Below are 19,670 nucleotides of genomic sequence, written 5' to 3' on the forward strand. Positions count from 1 at the left end.
CCTTGACTTGTAGAGGCGGAGGCTTCCCTGCCTCTACGTAGGCCGCCTTGATTACTTCTTTGATCCAGCGGGCTATGGTTGCCTGTGAGGCCGCTTCCCCTTGTTTCTTCCTGCTGTGAAGGACAAATAGTTGGTCCGTGTTTCTTTTGGATTCCGATCTTTCCAGGTATTGGACTAGGAGTCTGCCGACATTAAGTTGCGAAGAAGGCATGAGTCTTCAGAGTCCTTATGTTCGTCTGGAGATGGCAGCGAGATGGTTTGGTTTAGATGGAAATGAGAAACCACCTTCAGGAGGAAGGAGGGGACAGTGCGAAGCTGTATGAATCCCAGTGTGAATCTGAGGAACGGTTCCCGACAGGATAGTGCTTGAAGCTCGGAGATGCGACGGGCTGAACATATTGCCAGTAGGAATGCAGTCTTCAAGGTCAGGAGCCATAGTGACAGACCGCGTGTAGGTCTGAAGGATGTTCCTGCTAGGAAGTCTAGTACTAGGTTGAGATTCCATAGGGACACCGGCCACTTTAGTGGTGGTCGGATTTGCTTGACCTCTCTCAGGAAGCGGGAAACATCAGGATGTGATGATAGACTGATGCCTCCACTTTGGCTCTGAAGCAGGCCAGCGCAGCCACCTGCACCTTGAGGGAGTTGAGAGACAACCCCTTCAAGCCGTCCTGCAGAAATTCCAGGATCATGGGGATTTTGACTGTGCTCACACCAGGCATCGAATATTCTCCATATTCGTATGTAAGTTAGAGACGTGGAGAACTTGCATGCTCGGAGCAAGGTGTCAATCACTGCCTTAGAATATCCGCTCTTCTTCAGGTGAGTCCTCTCAATGGCCAGACTGTAAGAGAGAATAGAGTTGGGTTTTCATGGAGGATCGGTCCTTGCCGGAGAAGGTCCCTGTGTGGAGGTAGGCACAGAGGGTTCCCCGCAAGAAGTCTTTGCATGTCTGCGTACCATGGCCTTCTTGGCCAGTCCGTGGCCACTAGAAGTACTAGCCCCTGTGTTTTTCTATCTTGCGGATGATCCCGCCCAGTAGTGGCCATGGGGGAAAGGCGTACAGCAGGTCTTCCTGTGGCCAGGTCTGGATGAGGGTGTTGATTCCCTGGGATTGCGGTTCTCGTCTGCAGCTGAAGAACTTGGGAACTTGGGCGTTGGACCGGGTTGCCAGAAGATCCATGGCTGGGGTTCCCCAGTGCTTTACTATCAACTGGAAGGCTGTGGTCGACAGCGTCCATTCCCCTGGGTCTAGACTCTCTCTGCTGAGGTAGTCCGCAGTGACATTATCTTTTCCCGCGATGTGGGCGGCTGAGATCCCTTGCAGGTTTGCTTCCATCCACGCCATTAGGGGTCTATTTCCAGGGACACCTGTTGGCTTCTGGTTCCTCCCTAGCGGTTGATGTAGGCAACTGTTGTGGCGTTGTCCGACATGACTCTGACAGATTTGCCCCAGAGTCTGTGACTGAATTGTAGGCAGGCTAGTCTGACTGCTCGGGCTTCCAGTTGGTTTATGTTCCATCCCGACTCTTCCTTGTCCCGTTGCCCCTGGGCCGTCAGTTCCTGGCAATGGGCTCCCCACCCTCGCAGGCTTGCATCCGTGGTGAGCAAGATCAAAGTCGGTGGGGATAGTCTTATTCCCTTGCTCAGATGGTCTTCCTGTAGCCACCATTGGAGCTGTGTCCGAACCTCTGCCCGTAGCCGGAGGCGAATGCAGCAGTTCTGGGACATTGGGTTCCATCGTGACAGTAGGGAATGTTGTAGTGGGCGCATGTGGGCCCTTGCCCATGGAACGACTTCTAGGGTTATGAGACCGAGAACTTGGAGGTAGTCCCATAACTTGGGGCGAGTATAGTCCAACAGTTTTCGCAATTGGTCCTTCAGTTTCCTTCTCCTTGTAGGGGGAAGAACAACCCTGTCTTGTTTGGTGTTGAACCGGACTCCCAGGTACTCTAGTGATTGGGAGGGCTGCAGGCAGCTCTTGGCTGTATTGACGATCCACCCGAGATTCTGCAATAGATTCTTGACTCTGGTGGTCGCCTGGTGACTTTCCTCTGGAGACTTTGCCCTGATCAGTCAATCGTCCAGATACGGATGTACAAGGATTCCTTCTTTCCTCAGCGTCGCCGCCACTACCACCATGATTTTGGTGAATGTCCGAGCAGCAGTAGTTAGTCCGACGGGAGGTGCACAGGACTGGTAATGATGGTCCAGTATCACGAAGCGTAGGAAGCGCTGATGGTCATGGTGGACCGGGATGTGGAGATAGGTTTCGGATAGATCCAGTGAAGTCAGGAATTCTCCCGGTTGTACTGCCCTTATGACCGAGCATAGGGTTTCCATGCGGAAGTGCAGTACCCTCAGGTAGTGATTGACAGTCTTGAGGTCCAGGATGAGCCGAAACGGACGATAAAATAGATGAAATAGTGACCAGTATTTTGTTGGTGGGTGGGCACAGCAGTTATTGCCTTTAGGCTGAGTAGTTTTGTCAGTGTGGTTTCCATTGCCATCCTCTTGGAGAGGGCGTGGCACGGTGATCTCACAAATTTGTCTGTAGGGATGCTGTGGAATTCCAGATAGAATCCCTCTCGAATGATGGTTAGGACCCACTTGTCCGACGTTATCTCGACCCATCTTTGGTAAAAGAGGGTAGTCTGCCCCCTATGGCTTCTTCCTGTGGATGGGTCTGTTGATTCTCATTGTGGGGTGCGGCCGGGGCCTGTACCTGAGCCAGCTCCCCTCTTGTTGTGTCTGTTCCGAAAGGACTGCAGGCGAGATGCTTGGTATGTGTTTTTTGTACAGACTAAAATGCTGGGCTCCTCTGCCCTTGGTTCCTCGGGGAGAAGAGCGCTGGGTTCTTTTGTTTCTGTCCTCCGGTAACCGGGGTACTGGGGATTCGCCCCATTTGTTGGCTAACTTCTCCAGTTTGCTTCCGAACAGGAGGGATCCTTTAAAAGGCATTTTCGTGAGTTTTGTCTTGGAGGTCGCATTGGCTGACCAATTTCGGAGCCATAGTTGCCTTCTGGCTGCCACTATGGATGAGACGCCCCTGGCTGAGGTGCGCACCAGGTCAGAGGTCGCATCCATGAGGAAAGATATTGCCGGTTCTAATGTTTCGGTGGAAGTGGTTGCGTCCCTGGAGAGGAGCAAGCAGGCACGTGTCACAACGGCGCAGCAGGAGGCGATCTGCAGGGTCATTGCTGCGACATCAAATGACTGTATAAGGATGGATTCCTGATGTCTGTCCTGGGCATCCTTGAGCGCGGCTCCTCCTTCGATTGGAATGGTAGTGCGCTTTGAGATAGTGCAGACCATGGCGCCCACTTTTGGGAACCCTAGGAGTTCTTTGGTTGTGGGTTCCAGGGGCTATAGGACTTCTAGGGCCCATTCTCCTTTGAAGCTGGCCTCCGGGGCATTCCATTCCAGGTCAATCAGTTGTTGTACGGCCTGCAGCATTGGAAAATAGCATGAGGCCTGACGGAGACCGACCAAAACTGGGTTCATCTTTTGCTCCGCTGTGGTACTTGTGCCAGGAATGGCCAGCATCTTCAGGCTCAGAGACACGAGATCTGGTAACTCGTCTTTGGAGAAGAATTGCATCATGGTTCGGTATGGTTCCATCCCTGGAGGGATTTCCCCTTTCTCCAGGGAGATAGGCTCTTCCTCCGAGGTGTCTGTGTCACCTAGGGGGAGGCTTTTACCCGGCTGAGGCACTTCTCGGGGGGTGGGGAGGGGGGAGGGCCCGAGAGGGGCTTGGAAGGTCTTGCCCTTCTGGTGGAGACTGTGGCTGTGTCGCAGGCGGTACCAATTGCACCTGGACAAAGGTTTGAAGCCCTTTGAAGAATTCCACCAGGAAAAGGTCCCTGGGTCCATATTGAATCCAGTGGAGTTCCCCAAGGTGCCCATCTGAGGAGGGTCCGAGCCAGAGATACAGAGGTCCGGGGTACTATCATTGGTGGAGCCGGATTCCTTTACTGGCTGAGGGTGGCCTTGCTTCGGTTCCCCCAGAGTCTCTTCGCAGTGTAGGCATAGAGCAGAGGCCACTTCAGGTTCTGCAGCTCTCAGGTGGCAGGCTGGGCAGAGGACTTGCCCCTTGGCTTTCTAGGTCGGTGGTGCCGTGATTTGTGTACATGGAGTGTCTCAAAACTCGTCTGTGCGCGTAGGTGCATGTGTCGGGAGACTTGGTTGTGCGCTCCGCGTGCGCTGACAATGTGCGTGCAGGCCGCTATTTGTGCACTTAGCGGGGATGAGCATGCCGCTGTGTGCACAGGCCTATCTGTGTGCCCAGCACCGTTGTGCATGCCGCTGTGCGCCCGGCACCGTTGTGCCTCTGCTCTAGTGGTGTGCACAAGTCGTTTGTGTGCCTGGCTCGCCGCTCTGCGCATGGCTCAGTTGAGTGGGCAATGCGGCGATCGGGGGAGGGGGGAATGGCGCCGACGACCATGCGAGCAAGATGGTGACCCCCCCCCCCCGGAGGGACTCGTGTGAAGACCCTCGCACCGGATCAGGATCTAGCCCGGACGGGGCTGCTCAACCCGATTTAACAGATGCTGGAAGGATGATCTGTACGGCTAACTGAGCCTCGGAGACCGGAGACTTAAAGAAAATTTTCTCTCTTACCTTCTCTCGGCACTTCCCGGTCGGTCTCCGGCTGCTGGGGAGGGAAAATACCTTCACTGCCACGCTCAATATTGCACCTGCTGCTTCTCAGCGGCTAAGTCCACGCCGGGAACCCGCTACCGGACTGAGGCTTACCTCTGAGGGATCATGGAAATCACCTCAGGAATTCTCGACTGGGAAAGGGACCCTTAGATATCATCGCAGGAGAAGCAGGGCTCGTCTTGTAGAGGTAAGATTTTCTTTCTTCTTTGGTTTGGATTTTCTAACACTTTGCAAGTGTATGTAGTGTCCCTAACTGCTTAGGAGACGGAGAAATTACTGAAGAGCTAAGCTTCCTGCACGGGTATATGTAGGCTGTCAGATTGAAATCTGACTCCGTCTCCCAACTGCTATCAGGAGTACACTATACCCATTGGTCCTAAGTCCATCTGCTACTCGCTAGGAAAACCATGTTTCTGTCAGGCAAAAGATGTATACAGGGTTATCTCTGAGTAGATCATATAATAGGTTGTTTTTTTTTGTGGATGGAGCATGTGTTCAGAAATATTGCCATTATCTTGTGAGGACTGGCTTTTATGTTATCTTGGTATTGGGTGTGCCTTGGTGGGTGAAGTAGCTGAAGGAGACATCCGCGATGGCTGATCTGCACGATGCAGGCTTGTAGCATGGAGATTATTTACCTTAACCCATGATTGTGGAGATTAATGATATAGAGGAAGATGTAGCAGCTAAACGAGGAATATAGGGAGAAAGAAAGAGAAGGGATTGATAGGTGATGCAGAGGCTAAATTGGAGATTGTGTGACTAATCAGGTGTTAGTTGATAGTTAAACTGAGTGACTTACCTTATATCGAGTTGTGGGTGGAGGAAATGCTTGGAACAGGTACCTTTAAGTTGAAGGAGATGGAGAGCTGCACAAAAAGGGGCACAGAAAATGGGCATGCCCTTTTTCATGGCCCTCTGACGAGAAGGCCCGCTTGCTGTGCAGCTCTTTTAAAGAGGTGGTTGTCTGCTAAGGATGTCAGTGGCAAGGGGTGCGGAAGGGTGGGTCCAAGCAGCTAGGTCTCTTTTTCCTCTTGGTCCCAGGGTCGGCTTGCTGGGAGGCATGAGGAGGGTGGTCCTGGGTGATAGGGAATTGGTGATTGCACTCAACACCTGCAGCTGTTTCTTGGACCTGGACTCTGGCTATGCATCCCGCAGTATGACTCTCTAATGAGCCGGTTGTCTGCTGTGGATGACATTAGTGAGAGTAGGAAGGGTCCAAGCAACAGTCTCTTCTTCCTCTCACTCGTTTCTGGGGTTGGGTTGCTGGAAGGTGCAAGGGAGATGATTCCCAAAGATGGATCCGCAGGAACCCTGGACTCCAATAAATGACAATCCTGACACCAGTGTTTCGGCAAGGAAGAGGCTGCTTGCTTCAGAGGAAACCACTCTGGCAGAAACTGATAGAAGTTACACAAGTCCTGTATATATTCTCAAGAGGGCAGCAGCCTCTTCATGGTAGTACTTTCTGGGAACAGACATGTAAGAGCAGAAGCTGTATAGAGGCTTCTTGGTTGCCTTCCTGATTAGTCTCCTCCTTGCTGAGTCACTCAGTTTGGAAGGATGGTCTGAGCTAGGCTCCAAAGGATATTCAAATACTTTCCACAACTTTGTCCCAGAGTTCTTTTTGATAGCTCTTTGGTGCTCATGGTTGGGTTTTTGCTTTGAAATGTACTGCCCACCAGGAAGAACTGACAAAAACTGCTGAATTTATCCTGTCATGATGTGAATCAGTATAATTTAACACAGGTGGGGCCATTCACATGGTGTATGCTTTTGAAGATGATTGGTTACAGCAAAGCTTTAATATTTAGAATTCCTACAGAAGTACACCCAAGCCATTCCATGCTTTTATTTCTACTTCAATTTCTAAGGAATTCTGGAATTAATTTTTCACTTAGCAGTTGTGGGGGTAGCATGTATAAGATACATGGAACAAATGCTAGTTTAATGCTTTTTACTTCCAGACTATAAGGCAACAGAAGTGAACATTTTATCTGATTCTCTTGTCCTCCAACACACTTGATCAATACAAGCCTTGGGATATTCATGTTCTTTGAAATTGTTTTCCATCATTTTCGCTTGCTTGTCATATTCCGCATGTGTTGACCTCTGTCGGTGTAGAAATTGGCTCATCGAAAGGTTCTCTTTAACACTTCTTGAATGTTGACTTTGAAAGTGTAATTATTTATTTGTGCCCATGTATTTCCTATAAATGACGGTTATAAACAGAGTATGATCTTTTTAATAAGAATATCCAAGAATGGAATCTTGGTATCACTACAATTCATCTCAAATTTTAAATTCTTATCTTTAGAGTTCAAACATTGGTGGATATATTTGGGTATCTTGTGGTCACCTTTCCATTTGACTAAGCCATAATCAATTTAACTTTTCCATACAAACATCTCATCCTTAAAGAGATATTAAGGGGGCAAGTTACTGGCGTAGGCAGGCCCGGATACGTTGAGCTCAGTTACTTGCAATTTTTGGTGTTGGAGAAGTGCCTGCAAAAAGGAAAGGAAAGCTCCGAATCTTTCCTTCAAAATTGGAGGCTATGGCTACTCAATGATTGATAACCTCATACGTACCTGCAAAGGCACTCGAAATGGGAGGAGAGGTCTCCATTGTGGGAACCACAGAGGGAGCACTGGTCTCACCAGGAGAAGTCACGCTGAGTCCCCCGGATCCTCACAAGCCCGAAATTGCCTCACTTCCCGGTTGCTCTCAGGCCGCTGGGTCGCCGACCCATGACGAAGTAAGCGTGACACCAGCGGGAGGTCAGAGAGCGGAAGACGCTGAAACTCTCTTGCAACTCTGTGTGCCTGCAATCATCTGGAGTGGAAAGTTTGAATTCTGTATCTACCCCGACTCGGGAGAGGGAGACTGAGGAATTGGAAGGAGTGACGGCTGCTTCAGAAGAGGAAGGTTTGCTGGCCGGAATATCTCCTGTTGTGAAAGCGGGTGAGTTATCTTTAAGAACCCGCTTTCAGATGCCCTGTAAGCCAGAAAGGATCAACTTGGAGGCTATTTGGGACCTAATGGCTGCACTAGTGAAATCGATTGGGGAGTATCAAGACAATTTAGAAGTTGTAGAGCAAAAAATGGAAACTTACGACACTCAAGATGGAAGAAATCAAGCCAAGACTGGAAACAGTGGAGGCTGGTTTATTGAAATCCCAAGAATGCAATGCAAAAGTTGTAAAAGACAATGTGGTATCGCGAAGGTTGGAGTATCTAGTGAATTACTCAAGACACTTAAACCTGAGGTTTTTTTTTTAATTTTCCCAAGATTGTTGGTGAGTTCCCCTATATCACACTTAAGAAGTATTTTATCAAAGTTTTGAAATTTCAAGATCTTCCTTCAGTGAATAAGTGATACTCTCTCCCTGTATCTGCAAGGAATAGAGATATGCTACAAACAAGTGTGAATAAAGGGAACTTGACCAAGTTTCTGGAGGATTCTGCTGCTGAATTCTACAAATGTGCCACATTAATGGTTTCCTTTATTTCTAAAAGAGACCTTACTGAAATAATGAAAATATATTTTAGAAATATAGATCTTTTCTTTCGGGGAGTACAGATACGTGCTTTTCCAGATTTCGCTCCTGTCACTCAAGACAGGAGACGAGAATTTCTTGCATTGAAATCTCAAGTAATTGCACTAGGGTTTTCAAATGTTTTAAAAAGCCCTTGCAAATGTGTCATAAAATCTCCAAAGGAACGTTTTATTTTTTACTATTCCGAGCAGTTAAAATCTTTCATTAATGCTAGGAGGGTAATGGTTACCTCCGTTGTAAAACCTTAGAGATAGGATCATAGTATAAATGAATGCCTTTTTCTGTGTTAAGCTTAATACATGTTTTTTTCCCAGAGAGTTACTCCCTTTAATTTCTGCCTCCTTTGATAAGTTTCTTTATAGGGGAATGCAATATGGTTTAGTTAAATGTGTTAATTTCTTGTAATAGTATTCCATGAATATTGTATGTTCATTTTCTGTGCGTTTTGACTTGCTGTAAAGTTTAAAATGATAAAAAAAAAAGATATTAAATATTTCTTCAAAATCTACCTAAATGTTGGCTACATCTGGCACCATGTTGGCTGCCATTGAAAACTAATATATACAATTTAGTCAGTGCTTTCTCTGCTGGTTCACCATATAAAGTCTACTGGTATAAGTGCCCTTGTCTGCCAGCAAGAGTTGTCCGCGATTGCAATTGCTTCCTTCTGTGTGGTTTGTGTAGAGATTCCACATTGAATGTAAAAAATGAGGAACTTCTCAATAAGCATCACCAACTTGTCTAACAGCGTTAATATATTCAGTCTCTCATGTAAGACTGCATTTTAGGTATAAAGAGACATAGGAAGATAGCTATAAAGACAGAAAGAGGCTCTAAAAGGTACCTAATGGTGGAAACAACAGGTCTGCTTGCTAGTGAAGACAAGTTAAGAATCTGTGGGAATATGTACAATAAATATTGGAAATAACTGGGTGCTTAGCATCTAGAAATGTGGTGCTCCAAAATCTAGGATGTTCTGAATTCTGGACTGAAGTACAATAGTAAGGTCACTTTTAAGTGAAGTGGCTTATATAATTTCTCATCACTCAATTGGCATTTCTGTGATGTAATCACCACTTTATCTGCTGTCTTAATAATGTTGGGGTTATTTTATACTGTCTTAACTGATGTATTTTCTTCTTTAGTAGGGTTGGTGAAGACCCTGTGCTCCAGTCTGGAAATATCCAGTAGGATGAGTTGATAATAGGTCTGAATGGTTGGATCTGCAAGCCCCAGAGGGATCCAACAAGAATCAGCCCTGCCCAATGACTCATTTTTAAGATACATACTACACAGAAGTGAACTGTTCAAAGCACATATTCATTGTATTTAATCTATATATTTAAATGGACTATTAAAATGTTTGTAAAAAGGTTATTTTTAATGTTTAGAGATTATAAACCCCTGGTGCAAGCATAACTTGCCAGAACGTGGTCATGTTGGATTTTTAAAGCTTTTTTTTTTCCAATTTTTGTTTTTTGCTTGATTTGATTTTATCCCACTTTATTAAATTGTCATTTACCCTCTGCATTACTTTTACATTTGTTTTTTTTTGTTGCCACCACTCTTCTCCACCAAATCCTTTTTAAACCCAACTATGTTAGATATCTTGAAAATCCTCCAGGAACACATTCCACACCTTAATTGTGCACCGAGGAAAATAAATAAATAAATTAAACGTTCTCCAATTTGTTTTAAAGATGTTAGTTCCATGGAATGTTCCCTAGTGCTAGTACTATCTGAAAGGGAAATAACTATTCCTTATTTATCTATGCTACGCCATTCCTGATTTTATAAACCACTAGAATATCATCTCTTCTCCAGCCTGGAGAGCTTTAACCTATTTAGCCTTCTTCATAAGGGATCTGTTCCAATGCTTTTATCATTTTTGTTGCCCTTTTCTGTACCTTTCTAGTTTGCTGTAGCAGGGGTGGCCAACTTTGGTTCTCAAGAGTCATAAACAAGCCACAATGACTATGCATGAGATAGATGTGCATATAATGGTGGCAGTGCATGCAAATCTCTCATAAATATTAGTGTGGATGTCCTGAAAACCTGGCCTGTTTGTGGCTCTCAAAGACCAGAGTTGACTGCCCCTGTGCTATATCTTTCTTAACATGGAGCAACCAGAATTCAACAAAATACTCCAGGTGTGTTCAATCAGGCATCTATGATATTCTATTTTATTCTCTATTCCTTTCTAATGCCTATCATTCTAGCTGCTTTTTTTGACCACTACCCTATATTGAGCTGAGGACTGTAATGCATTGTCTATGACTCTAAAATCTCTGTCATGTGTGGTCATGCCTCATAAGGAACCCAGTACTGTATACCTATAGTTAGGACTATTTTTTGTCCATCACTTTGTACTTGTCCACATTAAATTTCATCTGCCAAGTAGATGCCCAGTCCCCCAATCTCACAAGGTCATTGTTTGTATTGTAATTACAGCATCTAGTGTGTAGAAAGAAGCTCTCTGCAGGATACACCATTTACTGCATTTTCACAGGTGTGTTTTCTATTTTTCAGCATACATACTGTTTTGATTAAATTCAGATTTCCAGAGCCAGCACCTTTTCCTTAAATAAATGTAAGAAATAAAATTCTGATTTAGACAATCCAACTGACTGATTTGAACAGGTTTGGGGGAAAAAAAAAAGCCTCAGGTGCTGGTCCATTTGGGAATCTAACAAATAGCCACCAGTGCCTGTAAGCCACCCAGAACTCAGAAGCCGCTATGGCCAGACAAGGTCTAAAAAGGCCCAAGCTCTCCCTGCATGCCCAGAAAAAGAAGCTGGGAACAGGGCATCAAATCTGCACAGAGAGAATTTGGCAATGTGAAAACAAACACTCAGTACTAGAAATCAAGTACCAATTTCTCATTATTCAGAACCAGCTTGTGTGTCCAATTCATTCCCCTGAAGGACTGCCTGACCATAAGCGGCATTCCAGTAGTACAAAGCAGGTGCAGCTTCACTGTCAGTCATAAATACAAAATTTTATTTGCACTTCATTAGTTTAGAAAGATCACAATGTTTTCCAATATCACAATGCTCAGGACACACCAAGTTTATCCAAGGCAGTATTATAACTGCTTTACCAAGACTCTGCTAAACAGTTTATTGTAAATAAAAGAGAATACTAAAGATAAAAGTTTACAGATTCACTATCATCCAAAATAAAAAATGAACACAAGTCCATCCTTAATAAGAGAGGGGGGGGAGGGAACTAAAATAACTTTTTTCCCCATTACAAATTCTTCAAAGATGCACAAGATGCAGACATTCCTTGACCCAGCAAAATGGTTCTTTCATCATTTTAACTTTTTTTTCCCCAAGTTTCTTGAAGCAGGGTTTTAGTTCCAAGTTGAGATAGTTGCATTCCTTTCCATTTCTTCCCAGAGGTCCTTAAGATAATGATTTAAAAAAAAAAAAAAAATGCTATTGCCACGTTTTACTGTCCCTCATTTTCTGATCCTGTAAAGTATTTAAGGGCCAGAATACTTTGCGCTCCCTGGCTAAGCAGCCCCCAACCACCACGCCAAACTGAACAGAAACTTTTGGATGCTGAAGTGTCTCTCATCCAATGCCATATTAATAAATAATCCTTTAAAACAAACAAAAAAAAAAAAATCAAATAGTAAAAAAAACTGCTGGAAACACTTTGCCTTCATTGCAGCTCCAGTAGTTTAGAAGATGCTACAGTAAGAAATCTTTCGATTTATTTATATATATTTATATATTTATATTACAAAGAAACATATTGCTTGTGGAAGCTGTCTTCACAAAGGCGGTTGTTTTAGAAGTCAGTTTATAAAACGGTTAGCAAAGCCCCATATATACTTAAATCTTAATACGGAAATAGCTTCTGCTCATTTATAACCAAACCAAAGGCTTGCGATGCTCCACTCCAGCTGAACCTGTGGCTGTCTGTCTCTTCTCTTTCGTGCATGGAGCGCCGCCTCTCCCAGGTGGCTATGTACATCTCGGGCCTCAGAGAGAAGGCTCTCCCAAGTACAACATACACTGCGGCGGATGACAGCGAGGAAGAAAAGAGAGTTACTGTGACAGATATCCCTCATAGGACTGCATGGTCACATATTTACAAGTGTGTGAGTGTGTGTGCGTGTGTTTGGAGGGCTCCACCTTTGATAAGAAAGTGCAATATGAAAACTGCCTTGCACCCCCCGCCCCTCCCCCACAGTGATTGTAATGCAGAACCATCTCCCCCTGCCTCAGATCAGCAGCAGCGGACGGGGGGCCGGGGAGGGGGCAGCTCTGGCGGGATTTCAGGCTCCGGCTGAAGGGATAGGATGCTGTTTGATAATTCATTCCTCATGAGGTCCAGTGGCATCTGAAATGGTAATGGGACAAGAAAAAAAAAATATGTATTTTTTTTCACAGCAATCAGCAAAATGGTTTACTCCTTCCTGGCACAATTTAAAGATACAGTGGCACTGTAAATCCTTTCCTCCCTCTTTTCCCCATCCCCCACCAGTCCGCTCACACCCCCCCACCCCCCTCCCTCACAAAAGGACTTACATAGGCCTAAAGGGTCTTAAAGTCTAGCAGGCTAGTAATGTGTGTTCAACTGAACACATGGTTTTACCCACACAAACGCACATTTTGTGCAGGTGAACCTAACTCGCGATGCAGGAAGGAGCTTTAACTGCACAAAATATGAGTTTAACAATGTATGTCCAGCTCAGCGCCCTCACATGGAAATTTCCTTGCAAATGAGGGTGTTAACCCATTACGTCCTACATTTTTTTTTAAGAAGCTATCCTCGAAATAGGGCACTGGGACATAACGGTTAAGCATTCTCTCCCAATGCAGAGAGGGGCGGTGGCCGAGTGCACATTTTCTTAATGCTGGAAACGTTACTCCTGCTTGGAGGTGGAGTAAAGTTTCTAATGCTGGATCCACGGCTGGGGCTCCCCCACTACCTGCGAGGTCAAGTGGCAGAGGCTCAACAGTGCATTTATTTATTTTTAAGTCCAGCGAGGGAGCATAAGAAAAGATATGCATCTAAATGAGGAAGATATGCTTCCTATACACAGTCTCCCGTTCAGCCTGTACTAACCACATATTTTAACTCCTGACGCATTAGTGTAGCATTATCCTACTGCACTGGGAGTTAAAAAAAAAATAAATTTGAATCTGCACGTTAAAATTGTGTGCTGAAATTCGGCGCACAGGCTAAGTGCATGGGCCTGAAAGTATTTAAGAGAACTGTCAGAAGTACTCCTTCAGAAAAGAAGCCTGCAGGCTGATTTTCCAAAGAACTTGAAAGTCTGACTTAAGCCTACAGCTGGACAAAATTTCAAGCTGAAAATTGGAATCTAACTTTTGAACTGAAAATTAGTTTTGCAAAGTAAATAGCAGACCTAAAATGAGGCACCTCAGTTTTAGTCACTTAAGATAGATATACATGCATAAGCCAGGTGCCCAGTCCTGGAAATCACCACCAACTACCTAATCTACTCTCCCCACCCTGGCACCACTCTTTTTTTTAATTTTTTAGGAAACTAAATTTAAGTGCTCAGCCCTAGTCAACTTTAAAGGGGCAAAGTGAAACACTGAAATCCTATTAAAATTAACCTCTAATCATATCCCCCACACACTATTACGACTTCCATTTGTTAACACCTACTATCCCATGGAAGCGAGGCGTCTTCCCTGCTCGTGTTGAACAGTATTAGGTAGTTCTCATCCTGTAGTAGATATTTTCCACAGACTGTGGCATATTTGCCTAGAGCACAATAGTTTGTGGCGATTACTGTTTTTATGCAACTTTAAAACATATATATATATACTGTGTCCAAGAGCTCAAACCATCAAGGAAAAGTATCTCTATTGTACACCTATAAAATGTATACAATCGCTGCACCAATCCAACCCCCAGAAACCCTAATCACAGACAGAGGCAAGCTGTGCTTTGGGCTGGTTGTAACAAGTTAATAGGCCTTGCATGAGGTACCTCTTATTGTGTTACTGCACATAACACATGACAAACTGGGACTAAGTGAATAATCAAAGCTAGGCACGTGCTGGCATGAATTAATCAGGGCCTGGAAACAAGAAACAGAAAGAGATATCCATTCACTGTGCAAGATCCTCTCCAGGCTACACTCTGAGCACAAACAGCGGGACTATTTTGTGCACTTGTTCTAATAAAGAGGACACAAAGATTTACATATGCTGAAAGAATGTCCTTGCAAAGGGGGAAGAGGCAAAAAAAAAAAAAAGTCCCTAAGTTACTGAGGAGGAACTTACAATGTGTAAATACGTCTGTGCAGCAAAGTAAGCCTGGGGAGAATCCTCCCAGGCAAGAGAGGAACACGTTGGTCCACTTTAAGAAGAAAGGAGTTTATTTAAAGAGTGATGACATTATGGAACTGTTTTGCCAAAGTCATCACTTATAAATTCAAACCTAAAGAACCCTTCAAAAGAAAAATGGGTAAAATTTGGGGCAAAATGTGCTCATGCAAAGATGAGCTGATCCATCACATAGGGGATCAGAAAGGAATTTTTTTTTATTGCACTGCTGCAAAACTGACACAGACCAGCTCGTCCCACCTTCTTCTAGCTGGCTCATTTTCCTGCATAATTGTAATGGAACCAGGCTCTCATTTTCCAGCTAAAACTGTTGCTTTGGGTTTTTAGAACTCTGGTATTATCTTTTGCAATTTATGTTTTGAACCTGGAGCCTGAGGTGGAGTATCTATTCCCTGGCTAAAATTCAGTGTTTCAGGTAAAGTATTCCCCCACCCACTCTACCTACTTCCTGTTCTTATTGTTGTGACTTCTCATTTAAGCAAAGTGGGCCCTATATGCAAATCTGGTATTCAAGACAATATTTAACATGGTGTGATCAGAGCCACACATCACTATGTCCTTTTTGTTGTATTGCCTTTATTGTCTAATAAAAATATTCTACACTAAAAGACTATTTCTTAGAGGTAACAAGGCACAATTAGGGAAAATAGTTTTGAAAAGCATTACCTTCATTTTTATTAAAACAGAATTAAAAGTAGTACAAAAAGGATGAAAGTGGTACAATGTAATAAGTGTGGGTTGGGAGTGTTTAGAGAGATCACCTGGAGGCTTCAGTGTTGCCAAATCTATATCCTGCTCTCTGGACGGAGAATGGTGATAGTTCAGCTAGGCGAAAAAATTACTTGAATTAAAGGGGTTTCCCCCCCATCTCCAGAGTCCACTAAATCTGCCTCTACCACTACAAAGGATCCAAAAAAGCAAAGCACAGATGGAGAAGAGTTACCTCGGAAGACACTTGCTTTGTTGATTTTGTTGAACACTATTTTGTCTGTAATTTATTTTGAAGTTAACAAGAAGGCAGAAAATCAAATATAAGAAAATGTGATTCTCTTTCATGGTATCATCTATAAATGAATATCTCATGGAGATTTTTCATGTGGAGGCAGCGTTGAAGAAGAATTTGAGTGTAATGCAGAAAGATCCCAAAAGAAAAAAAAACCAAAAACTCCTTTTAGTGGTGGTGGACACTATCATCAGAGGAATATATTTGGGAGGAGGGCTGGAGGAAGACAATGATAAATACCTTCCAGGATTCTCATCTAGCTGGGATAAAAGTGCATCCTTAGTATGAGGATACACAAAGGGAAGGAGAAATATCTGAAAGAACACACATTCTCCAATCTAGTCCAGGTAATACAATCATTTCATGCGGGTGTGATCATGTTTTTGAGAAGATTTCCATCGCTCGTCTATAAGATTGCATTTCATAGAATTTTTCATTATTGCATTCATTTCACACCCTACACTTCTTTGATTTTAATCTGCCAGATATTGACTGAAGCAGCCCATCTGCAGAAACAGTAGGGAGATCCTCGGGACTCCCTGCCAGAGACTCTTCTCTGGCAAATGAACAGAACTCACATGGGAGAAGGCAGTGCTAGAGCTGGGACTTACAAACAGGGACAGTGTTTCTCAGGTACAAGCAGGTGCTCACAGAGGCTCTGGCATGATTTAAGATCAGGTCACCCAAAAGGGCAGGATCCTGGGCTTGGCTGAGATGGAGGCACCCCTTAGGGAAGCACTGGCAGGGTGTGAAACCGAAGAGGAGGTTAGACAAAAAGGATCCACTGCGGGGGTGGTGTAATTTTCAAAGTCATTTATGTGCATGAAGCACATTTGTGCAAGTAAACAGCTCCTTATAAAATTGTATGAGGAGTATGCACGTAGAAGTATATATATAACCCAATCTCACGCATGATTTGATGGGCGTAAAAAACAAGTGTTCTGGGTGATGGGGCAGGGGGTGGGATTTATGCGCACACTTTTGATTTTAAAATGCACGCGCATAAACGAACCCCTCCAGGATATATGCTGTAAAGGTCAGGTACCCAACTTTGTGTGCATTATTTCCGATCATTTTCAAAGTTTGCTTTGGCAAGGCATTAAGTTACATGGGCAACAAACCTTTATGATGGGAAAATAAACAGAGGGAAAAAAAAAGACCAGCATGGGTTTTAAAAGGGGTGGCTGAAAACGATTAACCATAAGTTAAGCATTCCCAGGGGACAAGACATCTCAAACAGGAGGGCAAGGTGGAATACCTGAAAAGGCTGAGAGAAGCAGAAATGTGTGAGCACAAGAAAAATAACTCAAGTTCACAAGACTTTTTTCAGATGTGTCAGTAGTAGGAGGAAGGTGTAAAGCAGAGGTGAAACAGAGAAATGTGTGAATTGTGAGAGAAAAAGCTGAAACTCCAAACAAATACTTTTGTTCTGTGTTCAAGAGACTGGAGAAAGACCACCGATAGCTGGCAGAGGCACAGGGTAGAGATGTAGATATTACTCCAGTTACAGAAAAGCGGGATTTCTTGGGACTCGCACAACTAAAAATAGACAAGGTAATAGACCAGACTAAGATTCCAATTACTTTGTTGGCATGACAATTCTACATTTGTTGCCAAAGTATTTATTACACAGAATGATTAAAATAAAAAAAGGGAAGAAAAAAGGAAAAATGACAAACAGTAAAGTTAAAGGTTAAGAGAGATACAATATCAGAGATATGCCTCAGGTTTCAGTTCTGATCCACATGGTTCCTGGTCAGATTACATTTCTGGCCTGATGGCATGAATATCACATATTTTGCTGCTACAGCTGGTATTTCCCCTCTTTACCCCAGATTATTATGAATTTTTCCCACTCTTTCTTTTATGGCAAGTCTTTGATTTTCTCGGTCAACTCTGGGAAGTGTGCGTCTCTGAGATCTGTATTTTGCACTGTTTATATTTCTCCACTGTTACTCTGCATTCAGGGTCTGGCTTCTTGGGATTTCCATTTCCGTTTTTGGCTGCCTATTTCTAGTCTGTGATCACCGATTCTGTATTTGGTAAGGTTCTGTGTTTCTTGCATTTGTGACTGAGATGAGATAGTTTGCTAGCATGCATTTTCTGTGTAAACAGAAACAAAACAAGCCCAACTTGTTTTGTTTCCCAATTTGCTCCTGTCAATAGGAAATATATTGGTATTCTACAGTATGCTGCAATATTTCCATTGCCACCTCTTTGTAGACTGGGTTGTAGCTGTTTTAAGTTTCAGGTTTCAGTGCTTGTTTGCTACATAGTTTGCTATTTTTGTTACTTCATGGCAGAGACAAAGTTTAAGGTTATGGAACACTGGAGCAGCATGGAGCGCCCTGGTTTCTGGGCACATGCCTTTATGGCCCTGTTTAATGGAGTGCCTGGTGGTGGAGGGAGTTTTTGTGTCACGGTAATTGACATCAGCATTTAAATATTCTTTTTGGCAAGTGAGCAGTAAGAAATCTACACCCATTATCGGGGTGGGGGGGGGGGTGGGGTTGCTTTGGTTGCAGAACTGGATTCCCAGACTACAGTCCCATGTAAGAGGATTGGTTGAATGATACTATCAAATATGATTAAATAGTATTTTTACTGGGGAGTTGTATATGACTAGAGGCTTCTTTGTTGTATATCTATCTTAGGAAAGGGATCCACAGTCTTTCAAACAAGAACCACCATTTTTTGATTGTGTCCTTCACCAAAATATTTTGAGTCCCACCATACCACTGATTATAAATATAACCTTCACATATGTACAGGAGATATATATATATAGGGGGTCATTGCCAAATGGCTCACTAGAAAGTTTGCCCGGCTTTGCATGTAAAAGTCTGCACATAACTCGATTTCATACACATTTGGGTACATACAAGACAGATAATTCCAAACTGCCTCTGCCCTCCAGAATGCATGGTTTGCTTTGGATTCAAAAAGGAATGCGTGTAAATCCACATGCACGAGTTTCACGCTGCGAGGAGCAGGTGGAAATACAGACTCTCTTGGGAATTTTCAAAACCAAAGTATAGCCATATTTTCACTTTGAAAATCTGTGGAAACCTGCACAGTACCCACTGATTGTCCTGTCTTTGAAAAACCTATCCTCCCTGAGGACAATTTTCAAAGCCATTTCTGTGAGTAAAATGTTTTATCTGCGGACAGGGGCTTTTTGAAAGTTGCTCACCCTCTATGTGGGTGAGCATGCTTGCAAAACCCATACTTTTATCCACATAATGCGGAGGTGCCCCAGGGCAGGATTAGGTCGAGAAGGAAACATAGTCCAGCCCAGAAAAAGTACTTTAAGAAAAAGCAGGAATAAATCTCTGCAGGTATTTTATCCCGCATCAGTAATCAAAGCAAAACTACATGCATACTAAGGATGTGCAGAGGTAAAATTGTTTCAGTTTGTTAATTTACTTCTTCGGTCACCTCCATTCATTTGGTTTGTTTTAGACAAAAAAAAAAAAAATTATTTGTTTTCACATTCATTCATTTACCATTAAAGTCAATGGGAGAAGCCCTGCAGCCTATTTTGGGCGCCTCCCATCAATTCTAATGAAACCTGTGAGAAAGAACGTCAAGGTACCTAGACTGTGGCAAAGTGGCATGAATAGCAGCGGCAGAAGTTCCCCAAGACACCGCGAGAGGAGCAAAGCAGCAGCAAGAGTGGGAAGAACACACTAAGGCTTCAAAAGAGGGCACCAACCATGGCATGAACTCTCAAAGACAGCATAAGAGAGAAAATAGCACTAAGATTAGCATCAATATCCTAAGGCATCAGGAAGGGGGGATGAAGCACGAACGATGGCAGGAAAACCCCAAGGCACCGATAAAGGGACAAAGCAGCACAAAGAGTATCATCAGAACACCAAGGCATCATGAGAAGTGCAAGACTAGAAGACCCCAAGGTGTAGAGTCTGGGGTACGACAGCAAGGCAGAGTGACATTATGACCCTCAAGGTGTAAAGTTTGGGTATGTCAGCAATGTTGAGTGGAAGAAAGACTCCTAAAGTATAAGATAAGGGTTATAGCAGAAAGACAGAGCTGGACAGGAGAGGTCTGTTTCCTGTTTATGTACTTACTACTTTGTCAGATTTA

General features: G+C 43.9%; 1 protein-coding gene across 2 annotated transcripts in view; it reads right to left on the reverse strand.

Moving 5' to 3' along the window:
- Window positions 1-11,199: 11,199 nt before the first annotated feature.
- The window catches only part of RAB12 (RAB12, member RAS oncogene family), an 84,237-nt gene continuing 75,766 nt past the window's right edge, over window positions 11,200-19,670 (reverse strand). For both annotated transcript variants that reach the window (XM_029591014.1, XM_029591013.1), the window contains one exon: window positions 11,200-12,575. In XM_029591014.1, the coding sequence (XP_029446874.1) occupies window positions 12,462-12,575 (114 nt within the window). In that variant the 3' untranslated portion in view covers window positions 11,200-12,461. The remainder of the gene's footprint in view (window positions 12,576-19,670) is intronic.

The sequence above is a fragment of the Rhinatrema bivittatum genome, chromosome 2 (assembly GCF_901001135.1).
Source record: "Rhinatrema bivittatum chromosome 2, aRhiBiv1.1, whole genome shotgun sequence".
NCBI lineage: Eukaryota > Metazoa > Chordata > Amphibia > Gymnophiona > Rhinatrematidae > Rhinatrema > Rhinatrema bivittatum.